This window comes from Schistocerca serialis, chromosome 4 (genome assembly GCF_023864345.2).
Source record: "Schistocerca serialis cubense isolate TAMUIC-IGC-003099 chromosome 4, iqSchSeri2.2, whole genome shotgun sequence".
Lineage (NCBI taxonomy): Eukaryota > Metazoa > Arthropoda > Insecta > Orthoptera > Acrididae > Schistocerca > Schistocerca serialis.
This window is the reverse complement of record NC_064641.1, coordinates 604,918,286-604,933,220: the sequence shown is the minus strand read 5'-3', so window position 1 is coordinate 604,933,220 and position 14,935 is coordinate 604,918,286. Positions and strand designations below refer to the sequence as shown.

The window sequence follows — 14,935 nt, the reverse complement described above, 5'->3', positions numbered from 1 at the left end:
TGGTTGCAGTGTTTTCACTGCAGATCTGGCAGTCATATCTCATGCTCTTGAGTACATCCATTCATGCCCTGGCGAGTCATTTCTCCTGTGTACTGACTCATTGAGCAGCCTACAAGCTATCAACCAGTGCTACCCTCACCACCCTCTGGTAGCATCCATTCAGGAGTCCATCTATACCCTGGAACAGTCCTGCTGTACCGTGGTGTTTGTGTGAATCCCAGGACGTGTCAGAATCCCCGGCAACGAACTTGCCAACAGGCTGACCAAACGGGCAACGCGGAAACTGCTTCTGGAGATAGGCATCTCCGAAGCTGACCTGTGTTCTGTCTTACACCACAGGGTTTTCCAGCTTTGGGAGATGGAATGGCATAACACACACACAACAAACTGCATGTCATTAAGGAGACTATGAATGTGTGGAAGTCTTCAATGCAGGCCTCTCGCAGGGAATCAGTTGTCCTCTGCTGGCTCCACATTGGCCATACATGGCTCACGCATGGTTACCTACTCTGTTGCAAGGACCCACCTCATTGTTGCTGTGGCTCCCAAATGACTGTTGTCCACCTCTTGCTAGACTGCCCACTTTTAGCCGCTCTGCGGCAGACTTTTAACTTTCCCAGCTCCCTGCCCTCGGTGTTGGTCGACAATGCCTCCGCAGCAGCTTTAGTTTTAAGTTTTATCCATGAGAGTGGGTTTTATATTTCTATGTAGGTTTTAGTGCATGTCCTTTGCCCTTCTGTGTCCTCTACCCTAGTGCTTTTAGGTTGGAGGTTTTAATGTCTTGCAGAGTGGCTGACTTTCCATTTTTATTCTCGTGGTTGGCCAGCCACTGTAATCTGCTTTCATGTTTTACTCTCTTCTGTTTCTAGCGTCACTCTGTTGTTTTATTGTCGTCTTTTGTTCCTTTTAGTGTTCGTTGCATTCCCTTCGTTCTTGTGGCTTTTCCTTTCTTGATGTTTGGTGTTATATGCTTCGTCTGTTTTATTCTCACACTTGTGGCATTGTTTTATTAGGAACAAGGGACCGATGACCTTGTAGTTTGGTCCCTTCTCCCACCTGTAAACAACCAACCAACCAACCTTCTTGCTTCCCATGGTTAAGAGCAATTCGGGGATGGCGATTGCATCTCTCAACATGATCGAGCGCCTGTTCATAATGCACGGCCTGTGGTGGGGTGGTTCCACGACAATAACATCCTTGTAATGGACTGGCCTGCACGGAGTCCTGACCTGAATCCTATAGAACACCTTTGGGATAGTTTGGAATGCCGACTTACTGCCAGGCCTCACCGATTAACATCGATACCTCTCCTCAATGCAGCAATCTGTGAAGAATGGGCTGCCATTCCCTAAGAAACCTTCCTGGCACCTGATTGAACATATGCCTGCAAGAGTGGAAGCTGTCATCAAGGCTAAGGGTCGGCCAACACCATATTGAATTCCAGCATTACCGTTGAAGAGCGCCACATACTTGTAAGCCATTTTCAGCCAGGTGTCCGGATACTTTTGATCACATAGTGTACAAATGTCAGTCCCTTAAAATTCTTTTGCTTTTTTTTGTCGAACCATAGGACTTCAATACAAAATAATAGTACTTCTAAGACAGTTTAAATGTAACAAAAATTTGCGGTACTCAACAACAATATTTCATTCACTGTAAAAGGTCCAATTAAATGTTGTTGTTGATTTAAGAGTTTGCACTTTTGCTCTTTGTATAGCTTTATAGCCACAATACATCAGTTACAGTTGATCATTGGAAATGCTGTAAGAATCAGTAGGAGAGACTGGTTTTTAGCTTACTTGAGACAAATGCGTTATACAGATCGTTTTTGTTTGCATCTTCTTTCTAGAACACCGGAACTCAAGGTGAGCTACATTCTTCACAGATTTTAAGACTGTAAAATGTTTGAAGACTGACACATGGCTCAACTGAATAACCATACCTAAGGGGCTTATGAACAACATGAACACAAACATGGACATTGAAAGTACGATGCTGCATGTTGTGTTTGGGTGATCCTTTCCTTGAAGTAAGGGGTATGGTGACAACTGAATGTCGCAAGAATATTGTGATTTGACTGCCTTCTCGGTTGTTTCTTTTTAACTTCACATTAAATGTTCAAGAATCTGTTGCATATGGTTAAACCATTTGGCTTAATCCTGATGACACTAGGGATTCTGTGAAGTCAGCACAGCAGAAAACTCATCTGCAGTCACCCTGTCTGCCTTGTAAACAATGCAACTAAGTGGACTGAGCAGAAATAATGAGTATAAACATCCAAGATGTCATCCAATGTGAGTGCAACAGAGGCAAGCAGGAGCATGTAATTTGTGCAATATTGTGTAGTCAGCTCTGATCAAGTGTTAATATGCAGTTAAGTGGGTGGCCTACGAAATGAGAGATCCAGTCATGAAACTTGGTGATAGTATCAGTCTTTATACAGTCACCCTTCAGTGTGACATATTTCTCCCAAAGATGGATGATGAAGTATATTTTGCCCAAAGATGGATGACTCGGTGGAGAACTTGGTTCTAGAAGCGTGCTAGTTGTTGAGGTAATGTTCCATCTCGAAAATCACCTCACTGCCTGGTACAGTATGATTTCTTCTGCTGGGGAAATAGGATGTACTCACTAGGTGGCATGTAAGGAGACGTTTTTCTTTTTTTTTTTGGGGGGGGGGGGGGGTAGACTTTGATTGCCCAAAGAATCTGCTCATGTCATTTTCAGAATGAGGTGGGGCATTGTTATGGTGTTAGTGGTGTTAGAACAGCCTCTGGGACAGATTTCCATTGTTCTTTGCCTTCAGATCCTCCTGTGACTTCAGTAGATTTTGGTTGTCGGATCAGGTGATGTATTACCCCTTACGAGCCTAATCTATTGGTACCATATCATGGGAGTTAAAAGAAACATTTGTATCAACTTGCCTAAAGATAGTTGAGTCTTTGCCTTCTTTGATGGTGGTAATTGTGTTGACGTCATTGTAATACACCCACTCTCATCTACGTTGATTAAGTGGCTAAAGAAGTCATCTGAAGTGGCATGGTATAGCTGCAACATTTCCACTTTTAATGCGATTGGTGGGCTATTTGAATGGGCATGGAGCAGTCATGGAACCCAATAGGCAGTGATCTTTGTCATTGTCAAAATATTGTGCAGGATGTTGAAATCTGATTTGTGATCTGTGACTGGTTTTCACTTTTTCCACTATTCACTCAATTAGCATACACCGATCTTGAAGGTTCAGGAACCTTATTTGTCTTGCAGTTCCTGATTCTTCACAAAGAGATGATCTGCCATTTTGTTCTCCTTCATTCAGGCTTGTTTACTCACACTGGAAGCAATGTGCCATCCAACCTCTGTTATATGTAGTGTACTTGTTAAAATAAGACTCTTTCTTTTCAGACAAGAGGAAAACACCTGCTTTTCGTGAGTATTTTGAGCAAGTGTAGCACTTATTGTAAAATTGTATTTACTATCGGGACACTGTCCTAAAATGTCAGTAAGAATTTTTAAAGTGTCCTTACAGGTAGATTCAACTGCCACTACACTTGTCATTTTATGCAATGCCACATGACAGTTGTTGGTCAGTTCAGTCTGGAAATGTGAAGCACATTGTCAAAATGTCATAGAATAACTGGTAAAGTATATAAATGCATCTTAGACCTACAGTTCAAAATTTTGTTTATGAAACTACTTTAGCACATAAATGGGGCAAGTCATATATTAATCCTTTCATTGCATTATATACTGGAAAATTGTTGCTTCCGTGCTTTCCATTTTGGTGTCTTCTGTTAATAACCATGTAAATTGTGACCAGTCCTCACTTGTATTTTTTACAGTATGACTCCATTCACTAACAGTCATCCCAAGCCTTCACAGGGAACCTTATCAATTATGTAGCTGTCACCTGTCTGGATACTGTCCTTGATACAGATGTAGTACAGGTTGCATAAAACAACATTGGTATGAACAGCTGTATCACCCTGTGTATAAAAATTAAAGGGGAAACATTGTTAGCAAAAATCTTGAAAAATTATTGACTGATTTACTTAAAATTTTAACACAATACACTGATAAACATTCAGACAGACATAATTATATTTTTTAAACTACATTGTGCAGGTTTTATGTCAAAACAGGCTGTGAGAAAGAAAATGCTGCGATGTGCTGTGAAAATTTCTGGTTTTGTGTCTTTCTCACAGTTCTAACTACAATAGCAAGGTATATAAACCATTAGACAAATTGTTTCTCCTTATGTATTCCTTCTCTTTGTGTATAATTTTAAACATAAGTTCTATACATAACATTCTGCTATGTTGTGTTTTTCCTCGCAGTCAGTGTTAAAGATAACAATAAATTTGTATTTATGGCTTATCAGCTTATGATTAGAATACTGCTACACAGTCTTAAAATGACAAATCAGTGTTTTTTCTTGTTTTTCTTGTGCTAGTAAACTTACTTTCACTAAATAAAATGAATTAATTATGCACTAAGTTATCAATGGAAAAAAGGAGTCTTATTTATAAAATATGGGTCCGTAGTGTTTCAAAATGTGGAGCAGTGGTCTAAACTGAGATACCTTTGTGATGTGAACTCTATCATTTCTTCGTTTCTTCTTCTTTAATTTCCTTTGTTACCTTTCCTCCTCCTGGCCTTGGTGGGTTAAGGTGTATGTCTCATTGCAAACGCATACAAGTGCAAATAACTATTTTGTTAAAGTGATGACTCTTTTTTTTTTATTATTATTTCTTAACCTTAATCTCTTTAGTATATGCTGACAGGTTCTCAAGTGGAAATGTTGGTGACTCTTGGTGCATGAGTGCTAATAATTGACGTAGACAATAATTGTGACCATCTCAATGAATTTTAATAATTGCTTACAACCTGCATACCATTTGATTAAGAAAGTCAGATTGCCCAGTGCAAATCAAATAAGTGCACTCGAGATATTCCAGATCTTCAAGGTCACAAAAACATGAAGCCAAGCCATTTATTCTGAGATAAAAATCCGGATCATTTGAAACTTTGTAATCCTCCGCATTCACAAATTAAACTATTTGAAATACTCAGATTTCGGGCTTGCAGCCAATCATCATTCAATACTTTCCACTATATTTCAACTGGGTACCTGCCAGTCATCCTGAGGTTAGCCATTGTAGACTGATGATGATTTGCTCAATTCTGTAATATATAGTTCACTGTAAGTATTCCACACATGTGTCAAAATCATGTTGATAGATTGACCACACTACCCAGTGACAGTGCACTCCGTGGGGGAACTGTAGAACTCAGCTGTCATTCTGATGCTGATTGCCATTTGAGCAAATTGTGGAGATGATAGAATTCCATGTATTGTCCAGCTGGTTGCTGCTGTCATGGTTCATCAGATTGTCCATCAGGCTTGTTACCACAGATTATTTAATAGTGTAGTCTGAAAAAGATGCTTTGCCAGAATCATTGTTTCATCATAGCGCTTTGAAGGTCCAGTGGAAATACAGTGTTTAGCAGTAGCTGACTTACTTCATTGCAAAAGGCGAGTGCAACGTTTATACTCAGTGCGGCATTCCGTCGAGGTGCGTGTTTCCTAACCTACGTAAACTGAACCACGTTGGTAAGGTATTCTGTAAATTTTAGTCTTCCATGATAATAAATTGTCCCTCACTGAACCCGGAAGATCTGCAGTGTTAGATGGTAGTCAGAAAACTACTTTCACATGAAATTTACAAAGATTTCTTGTCATATTAAATGAAGTGTTACCAACAAAAGAAAGAAAAGCTAAAGATTTTGCTAGTGTGTTTTTATCTTTATCCAATTTCTGGTTTTTGGTTTTAAATGAGAGTGCCCTGTTAATATCCATATCCATTTTCCCTGAACTCTATGGGTGAGCTCTTTAGGCAAATTATCTAGATCTGAGACTGTGTGAGCTCTCTTGGCATGTTAAGAATGTTCATGTTAGTAACAGGTGATAACTCGACATTTGTAAGTACAGATCAGTATGAGAGGGGCGGGGGGGGGGGGGGGGGGGGTGATAATCTGCATGTGCCTGAGATCCATCATTCTTCCCTCTAGCCAAAACATTCAAGAAAGGCATACAACCATACAACCGCCTTTCTCTACTTCATAGTGAACTGGATGTTGTGAATGGAGTTGAGGTGATGTATAAACTCTATTAATTTATTTTGTCCATGAGGCCACACAATGAAAGAATAAACCACATAACTTCAAAATACTGTTGGTTTAAGGGGAGATGATACAGGTACTTTCTCCTTGAAATCCCTCTTAAAAAGGTTGGCCAACAAGGGAGACAGAAGACTCCCCATGGTGATGCTGTCAGTCTGTTCAAAATATTCTTGGTTGGACATAAAATAGGTTGATGAAAGAGCATGCCAGAAACAAAGCTGTGATGTCCATCCGAAATGTAATATCAATTAGTACCAAAGAATCTACTAGAGGGACTTCTGTAAAAAGTGATACTACATGAAAGCTAACTAAACGGTCCAAACTGTCTCTTGGTAAAGTCAGCTAAGCTATGTATGTGATTTGAGCATTTGCTGACCAATGGTCACAGGAAAAAGCAAGATGTTAGGTTAAATCATATGTAGTAGCTCCAGTGTTGCTCATTTTTGAAAGTAAATAGAAATCTTTTGTATGAACTTTTGGAACGACATACCATTTTGGTGGTACATAACCATGAGATCTTAACCTCTAGATGATCTCTTGAGATAAGGAGAAGGAATTCAGAGGTGCACAAGTTTTTTATTGCACATGTTCTGTAGGGTCATAATCGGACGGACCATGATAGTGACTGTTAGGTTAAAATGCATGGAATCCTATCATCTCCATGTTTTGCTCAAATCAAGGATGACAGTGTGTACCAATGGTCATGGAAAGCAATGTTGCAGAGGACAGCCAAGTTCTGCAGTTCTACCAGGGAGGCCACTGTCACTAGGTAGTGCGGTCCGTCTTTCAACATAATTTTGATGCATGCACAGAATACTTATAACCTACTGTATATTGCAGAACAAAGGACCTTTTCATCAGTTTTTGATGCCTCACTTGAGAATGACTGACAGTTGCCCAGTTAAAATATTGTGGAACATATTGAACAACAATCAGCTGCAATCCTGAAATTTATTTAAACATTCAATTGAAGGGTCCTTGAAAATTTTGAAATTACATGCAAAATACTATCACTGAAGCTATTATCCTTACAGATCCAGCAGCTGGAGAGGTCTCTCTCATACTCCCTATACCAATGAGCCCAAGAGATATAGCCATTTGTTTTAATGACCTCAGTTTCCAATCAAAATCTGTTTTCAATAACAATAAACAAGGCTCAAGGTCAAATAGGGGGAGAAGGTGCCAGAGAAAATGGGAAAGGAGGGGGGGGGGGGGGTTGGACAAAGAGAAAGTAGAGGATGAGATGATGGACAGAGATGGGGGCAAGAGGAGTAGGACGGTGGGGGGGGGGGGGGGGGGGGGGGGGGGGAGAGAGAGAGAAGGACAAAGAGGGGGGAAGAAGGAGTTTAGGGTGCATATCCAATTCCCATATACTGGGTGGACGAGAAGTTATTCATAGTTTTAAATGTCGATAAGTTTTGTGTTTATTGATACTTAGTAGTGAATGTTGTTGTTGTTTTATACAGGATCCCCGAAAATACCTTGACTGTCCATAGCATCTATGTAGGTGGATGGCAGGAAAGGTGACTTGACCAGAGCACACCTAGATTGCTTTGCGGTTTGAAGTGTGGCGATCTGCAGCTCTCATTCAGCATTGGTGGAAGGGTATTCATGGCCCTAATCATAGTATGAAAGCTTTCACGACCGGATGACATATCTTCTGGTAAACCTTCCAGGACGTAAGGTCGTGGTCCATGAAACTCTTCGGCTCCTAACGTTTCGTCCGGAGCTGCGCTGGACATCTTCAGAGGGGTGTTTCTCCTCCGGTGAGTCTTGCCGACTGACGGGTCGGACGTCTGAGAGCGACTTATGTATCGTAGAAAGTGGGCGTGACCAGAGTTACACGTGATATGCAGAGATAACCTTTGTCAGAGATAAAACTTAACTATCGATCGTAATCTCGTCACGGATAAAACTGTAGCAATTCTGTAGTGCTACTGTCCAAATATCACTAAGTTTCATGGTCTCTTCTTTCCGATTAAAACTATCCCTATGTTAATATATTTCAATTGCTTCTCTACAAAGCCGTGGGTAATAGTTCGTCGTCGTAGATAAAATTTTTGTTTCGGAAAACTTCACTTGATGATTTCCTGGTCGAAAAGCATGTTCTGCTACAGCTGATTTATCTGTTGTTCCTAATCGGCAAAGACTTCTGTGTTCTTTTAACCGTGTATTTAAGCTTCTTTTTGTTGTTCCAACATAAACTTCTTTTATAAAGAAAGTAATGGATCAGATTGGAAAGATTTTAAGTAAACATGATATTAGACCTGTTTTTAGACCAACGAAGAAAATTTGTCATGTTCTTCAGTCTGTAAAAGATAAACGCGCTCCTCTATCAGCCAGTGGCGTATATAAAATTCCGTGTACCTGTGGTAAAGTTTATGTTGGAACAACAAAAAGAAACGTAAATACACGGTTAAAAGAACACAGAAGTCTTTGCCGATTAGGAAAAACAGATAAATCGGCTGTAGCAGAACACGCTTTTCAGCCAGGAAATCACCAAGTGAAGTTTTCCGAAACAAAAATTTTATCTACGACGACGAACTATTACCCACGGCTTTGTAGAGAAGCAATTGAAATATATAAACATAGGGATAATTTTAATCGGAAAGAAGAGACCATGAAACTTAGTGATATTTGGACAGTAGCACTACAGAATTGCTAGACAGTTTTATCCGTGACGAGATTACGATCGATAGTTAAGTTTTATCTCTGACAAAGGTTATCTCTGCATATCACGTGTAACTCTGGTCATGCCCACTTTCTACGATACATAAGTCGCTCTCAGACGTTCGACCCGTCAGTCGGCAAGACTCACTGGAGGAGAAACACCCCTCTGAAGATGTCCAGCGCAGCTCTGGACGAAACGTTAGGAGCCAAAGAGTTTCATGGACCACGACCTTATGTCCCGGAAGGTTTACCAGAAGACATGGCCCTAATGCTATACTTGATGCTAAAATGATTAGCTAATGATAACTGGGTCAGTTGCGGGTAAACCACAAGGACAATGACCTTCAGTGGTGTGATCTCCAGAAAGTGTAGGAGCAGTTAGCATCATCTTCACTTGCAGACCTGGTAAATCAACACTTTGGACTGCTTGTGAGAGTGTAATCAGCAGGCAAGCAATGCATATTATGTGAAAGAAGGACCTGATCTGGAAACCGCATTACATTCAGGAGTTATCGTCAGAGGATTCTGACAGGCAGATGGAATATTGGTTGGCCAGATTTGTTCAATAACATTATTTGGAGCAGTGAGGTGGTGTATCATGTTGGGGATTTGTCAATTGACACAACTGCCATTATTGGGCAGAAACAAATCTGTGATGACAATTGAAAAATCACAGACTCAACCAAAATTGATAATCTCATGTGGTGTGACCTTGGATTTTCTCATTGGTCCATTCATACTGTAAGATTCTATGAACAGTGTTCAGTATTGCCAGATGATGAGTGAACATGTGTGGCCACTATCACAATGGCACAATGTTGTGGTTATCCTTTTTCAGCAAGATGAGGCACCATCTCATTTTTCCTGCATCATTTGTATCTGGCTGGGTGAACACTTTCCAGAACATTCTCAGGGACAGCAAGGACCCCATGAATGGCCTCAGAGAAGTTCAGACTTCATCCAGTGTGACTTCTTCTTATGGATTTGGGCCAAAGAAGAGGTGCAGCGAACAAACTCGTGCACTTTGGATGAATTTGGAGCAGAGAATCACAGTTGCACTCAGTAATATACCTGCGACTTTCCTGCAGAAAGCAATTGATGACATTCCTATACTTTGTCATTTGGTTGACAATGCATGAGCATATGTGGACTTGTAGTGTACTACACATATTCTCATGGTTCTGAGAGCTGAGTACAACTCGCTCCATGTGCAACTATTCATTAATAAAAAAACTGATGGACATTTAAAATTACGTAGTGACTTCCCATCCACCCTGTATATTTAGCAGTTGTGAACCATTGCTGGGTTCAGTAGCATTATGTATAGCTTGCTGAATTGTGCAGATGTTAATTGAATACTTCAGTTTTTTGCTCCATGGCATTCATGTCGTGACACAACTACTTAAATAAAAGCTTCTTAGATTCAACTGTTCCAAATCTTCAGCTGTTACAAATGCCTGTTGAATTGTGGGGCTATGTTAAAGTTTAAGATACACCCTTGATTTCTACTGATGTTTGTTTGTATATGAGAATTATAGTTATTGCATTTAATTTAAATTTTTGTATGCAGGTTACTTTGTATCACATCCTGAAGCTCTTCCAGTCAGGGCCTGATGCGATGTTGGGAAAAAAGATGTTAGTTTCTGAATTCTATGAGGAAATAGTCTTCCAAGATCCAACTGTTCTTATGCAGAGCCTTCTCACAAATACAAGACAGCTTACTATAGGACCTTGGAAGCATGAGACTGATTGTAAGCATATAATTCTATTGTTTAAGATGCTTTTATTAGTATAAATATTAAGACACCACTAGCTTTGATTTCTTGTGAATAGAATAAGCTTTACTAATTTTAATTTTTTTTTCATATAACATTTATGTGTGTGTGTGTGTGTGTGTGTGTGTGTGTGTGTGTGTGTGTGTGTGTGTAACTGAGACAGAGCAATAAATCTGAATTAACTTACATGACCCGCGCATACCAGAATTACGAGCTTTACTACAGTGTATATCAAAAGAGGATAATCGTGCAGTATTAAATTCATGTAGTTTATAATTTTGGATAAGAACATTTAAATGTGTAATATAATTCGTGTTATAGGCGTACTGTAGGTGCAACCACAATGGAGGAGTATCTGTTGAGAGGCCAGACAAACATGTGGTTCCTGAAGAGGGGCAGCAGCCTTTTCAGTAGTTGCAGGGGCAACAGTCTGGATGATTGACTGATCTGGCGTTGTAACACTAACCAAAACGGCCTTGCTGTGCTGGTACTGTGAACGGCTGAAAGCAAGGGGAAACTACAGCCGTAATTTTTCCCGAGGGCATGCAGCTTTACTGTATGGTTAAATGATGATGGCGTCCTCTTGGGTAAAATATTCCGAAGGTAAAATAGTCCTCCATTCAGATCTCCAGGTGGGGACTACTCAGGAGGACGTCGTTATCAGGAGAAAGAAAACTGGCGTTCTACAGATCGGAGCGTGGAATGTCAGATCCCTTAATCGAGCAGGTAGGTTAGAAAATTTAAAAAGGGAAATGGATAGGTTAAAGTTAGATATAGTAGGAATTAGTGAAGACTTTTCGTCAGGCAAATACAAGGTTATAAATACAAAACCAAATAGGGGTAATGCAGGAGTCGGTTTAATAATGAATAAAAAAATAGGAGTGCGGGTAAGCTACTACAAACAGCATAGCGAATGCCTTATTGTGGCCAAGATAGACACGAAGCCCACGCCTACTACAGTAGTACAAGTTTATATGCCAACTAGCTCTGCAGATGATGAAGAAATTGAATAAATGTATGATGAAATAAAAGAAATTATTCAGATAGTGAAGGGAGACAAAAATTTAATAGTCATGGATGACTGGAATTCAGTAGTAGGAAAAGGGAAACAAGGAAACGTAGTAGGTGAATATGGCTTGGGGCTAAGAAATGAAAGAGGAAGCCGCCTGGTAGAATTTTGCACAGAGCACAACTTAATCATAGCTAACACTTGGTTCAAGAATCATAAAAGAAGGTTGTACACATGGAAGAAGCCTGGAGATACCAGACGGTATCAGATAGATTATATAATGGTAAGACAGAGATTTGGGAACCAGGTTTTGAATTGTAAGACGTTTCCAGGGGCAGATGTGGACTCTGACCACAATCTGTTGGTTATGAACTGTATATTAAAACTGAAGAAAATGCAAAAAGGTGGGAATTTAAGGAGATGGGACCTGGATAAGCTGAAAGAACCAGAGGTTGTACAGAGTTTCAGGGAGAGCATAAGGGAACAATTGACAGGAATGGGGGAAAGAAATACAGTAGAAGAAGAAAGGGCAGCTTTGAGAGATGAAGTAGTGAAGGCAGCATAGGATCAAGTAGGTTAAAAAGACGAGGGCTAGTAGAAATCCTTGGGTAACAGAAGAAATATTGAATTTAATTGATGAAAGGAGAAAATATAAAAATGCAGTAAATTAAGCAGGCAAAAAGGAATACAAACATCTCAAAAATGAGATCGACAGGCAGTGCAAAATGGCTAAGCAGGGATGGCTAGAGAACAAATGTAAGGATGTAGAGGCTTATCTCACTAGGGGTAAGATAGATACTGCTTACAGGAAAATTAGAGAGACCTTTGAAGAAAAGAGAATCACTTGTATGAATATCAAGAGCTAGATGAAAACCTAGTTCTAAGCAAAGAAGGGAAAGCAGAAAGGTGGAAGGAGTATATAGAGGGTCTATACAAGGGCGATGTACTTGAGGACAATATTATGGAAATGGAAGAGGATGTAGATGAAGATGAAATGGGAGGTACGATACTGCGTGAAGAGTTTGATAGAGCACTGAAAGACCTAAGTCGAAACAAGGCCCCGGGAGTAGACAACATTCCATTAGAACTCCTGACAGCCTTGGGAGAGCCAGGCCTAACAAAACTCTACCATCTGGTGAGCAAGATGTATGAGACAGATGAAATACCCTCAGACTTCAAGAAGAATAATAATTCCAATCCCAAAGAAAGCAGGTGCTGACAGATGTGAAAATTACTGAACAATTAGTTTAATAAGTCACAGATGCAAAATACTAACGCGAATTCTTTACAGACGAATGGAAAAACTAGTCGAAGCCAACCTCGGGGAAGATCAGTTTGGATCCCGTAGAAATATTGGAACATGTGAGGCAATACTGACCCTATGACTTAAAAGCTTTTGACAATGTTGACTGGAATACTCTCTTTCAAATTCTGAAGGTGGCAGGGGTAAAATACAGGGAGCGAAAGGCTATTTACAATTTGTACAGAAACCAGATGGCAGTTATAAGAGTCGAGGGGCACGAAAGGGAAGCAGTGGTTGGGAAGGGAGTGAGACAAGGTTGTAGCCTCTCCCCATGTTTTTCAGTCTGTATATTCAGCAAGCAGTGAAGGAAACAAAAGAAAAATTTGGAGTAGGTATTAAAATGCATGGAGAAGAAATAAAAACTTTGAGGTTCGCCGATGACATTGTAATTCTGTCAGAGACAGCAAAGGACTTGGAGGAGCAGTGGAACGGAATGGATAGTGTCTTGAAAGGAGGATATAAGATGAACATCAACAAAAGCAAAATGAGGATAATGGAAGGTAGTCGAATTAAGTCGGGTGTTGCCGAGGGAATTAGATTAGGAAATGAGACACTTAAAGTAGTAAAGGAGTTTTGTTATTTGGGGAGCAAAATAACTGATGATGGTCGAAGTAGAGAGGATGTACAATGTAGACTGGCAATGGCAAGAAAAGCGTTTCTGAAGAAGAGAAATTTGTTAACATTGAGTATAGATTTAAGTGTCAGGAAGTCATTTCTGAAAGTATTTGTATGGAGTGTAGCCATGTATGGAAGTGAAACATGGACGATAAATAGTTCAGACAAGAAGAGAATAGAAGCTTTCGAAATGTGGTGCTACAGAAGAATGCTGAAGATTAGATGTTTAGATCATATAAGTAATGAGGAGGTATTGAATAGGATTGGGGAGAAGAGAAGTTTGTGGCACAACTTGACTAGAAGAAGGGATCGGTTGGTAGGACATGTTCTGAGGCATCAAGGGATCATCTATTTAGTATTGGAGGGCAGCATGGAGGGTAACAATCGTAGAGGGAGACCAAGAGATGAATACAATAAGCAGATTCAGAAGGATGTGGGTTGCAGTAGGTACTGGGAGTTGAAGAAGCTTGCACAGGATAGAGTCGCATGGAGAGCTGCATCAAACCAGTCTCAGGATTGAAGACCCCAACAACAACCAAAGAAACAGGGCAAAAAGAAAAATAAAGACTTTTGTGGAAACATTAGCACTTTTAAATTTAATGGCACTATGTTAATGATGCTACACTAGAGTGATCCAGTCAGACATTAACCATGGAATGCATGGGCTACGTAAAACTAATTAGTTCCAGAATCTTACTCGTATTGCGAAACACTCATTAAGTGAAATAGTTTATCCCATATAAATTAATCTAAAACACAGTAATGTGTTCCATGCAGAAAAAGTACTAAAAGTTATCTTATTCATGCCATTTATTCAAAGAAAATTATACATACAGTGTTATGTACTTCATTATTCACGAAGCATAACGATTTCTTTTTCACTCGGAAGCTATCTATAGCCATTTGTTCCTTCCAATGCTTCAACACTTCTCGAAAATGTAACAGAGCATTATCGTCAAATAAATTTGCAGCATGCATAGCGACTGCTTTATTGAGGTGATGATTTTGAGTGTATGATGCAACTGATTCTCATGCTTTCAATATTTCTCGTATTGTGCCAGAAAATTACTGTTTGGCTGGTGCTGCCTCCCCCTCCTTTGAAGAACTCCTCTCCACAACTTCCTGCATGAAATGCACTGCAACTCCATAAGCTCTTTGGTGCTCATTTCTTGGCTGTGATCTTCCACAAGCTCACTGATACCATTGTTACCCACTTCCAGTCCCATGGTCTTGGCCAAAGACACAATCTCACTGACCACAGGCTCCACGGGTACTGCCTCAGAGTCAGATCTGACAGTGCACTGCAGCCAATGCTTCTTCCAAGCAGAAGTGAGAATTCCCTTGGTAACCCCTTTCCCACACCTGTTCGATCATATTGATGCA

The 14,935-nt window shown here is 40.1% G+C and overlaps 1 protein-coding gene across 1 annotated transcript in view; it reads left to right on the top strand.

Annotated features, from left to right (window-relative positions):
* The window catches only part of LOC126475401 (YEATS domain-containing protein 4), an 84,379-nt gene that overhangs the window by 42,106 nt on the left and 27,338 nt on the right, over nucleotides 1–14,935 (top strand). The window contains exon 3 of the mRNA XM_050103235.1: nucleotides 10,421–10,601. Coding sequence (XP_049959192.1) covers nucleotides 10,421–10,601 — 181 coding nt within the window. The remainder of the gene's footprint in view (nucleotides 1–10,420; nucleotides 10,602–14,935) is intronic.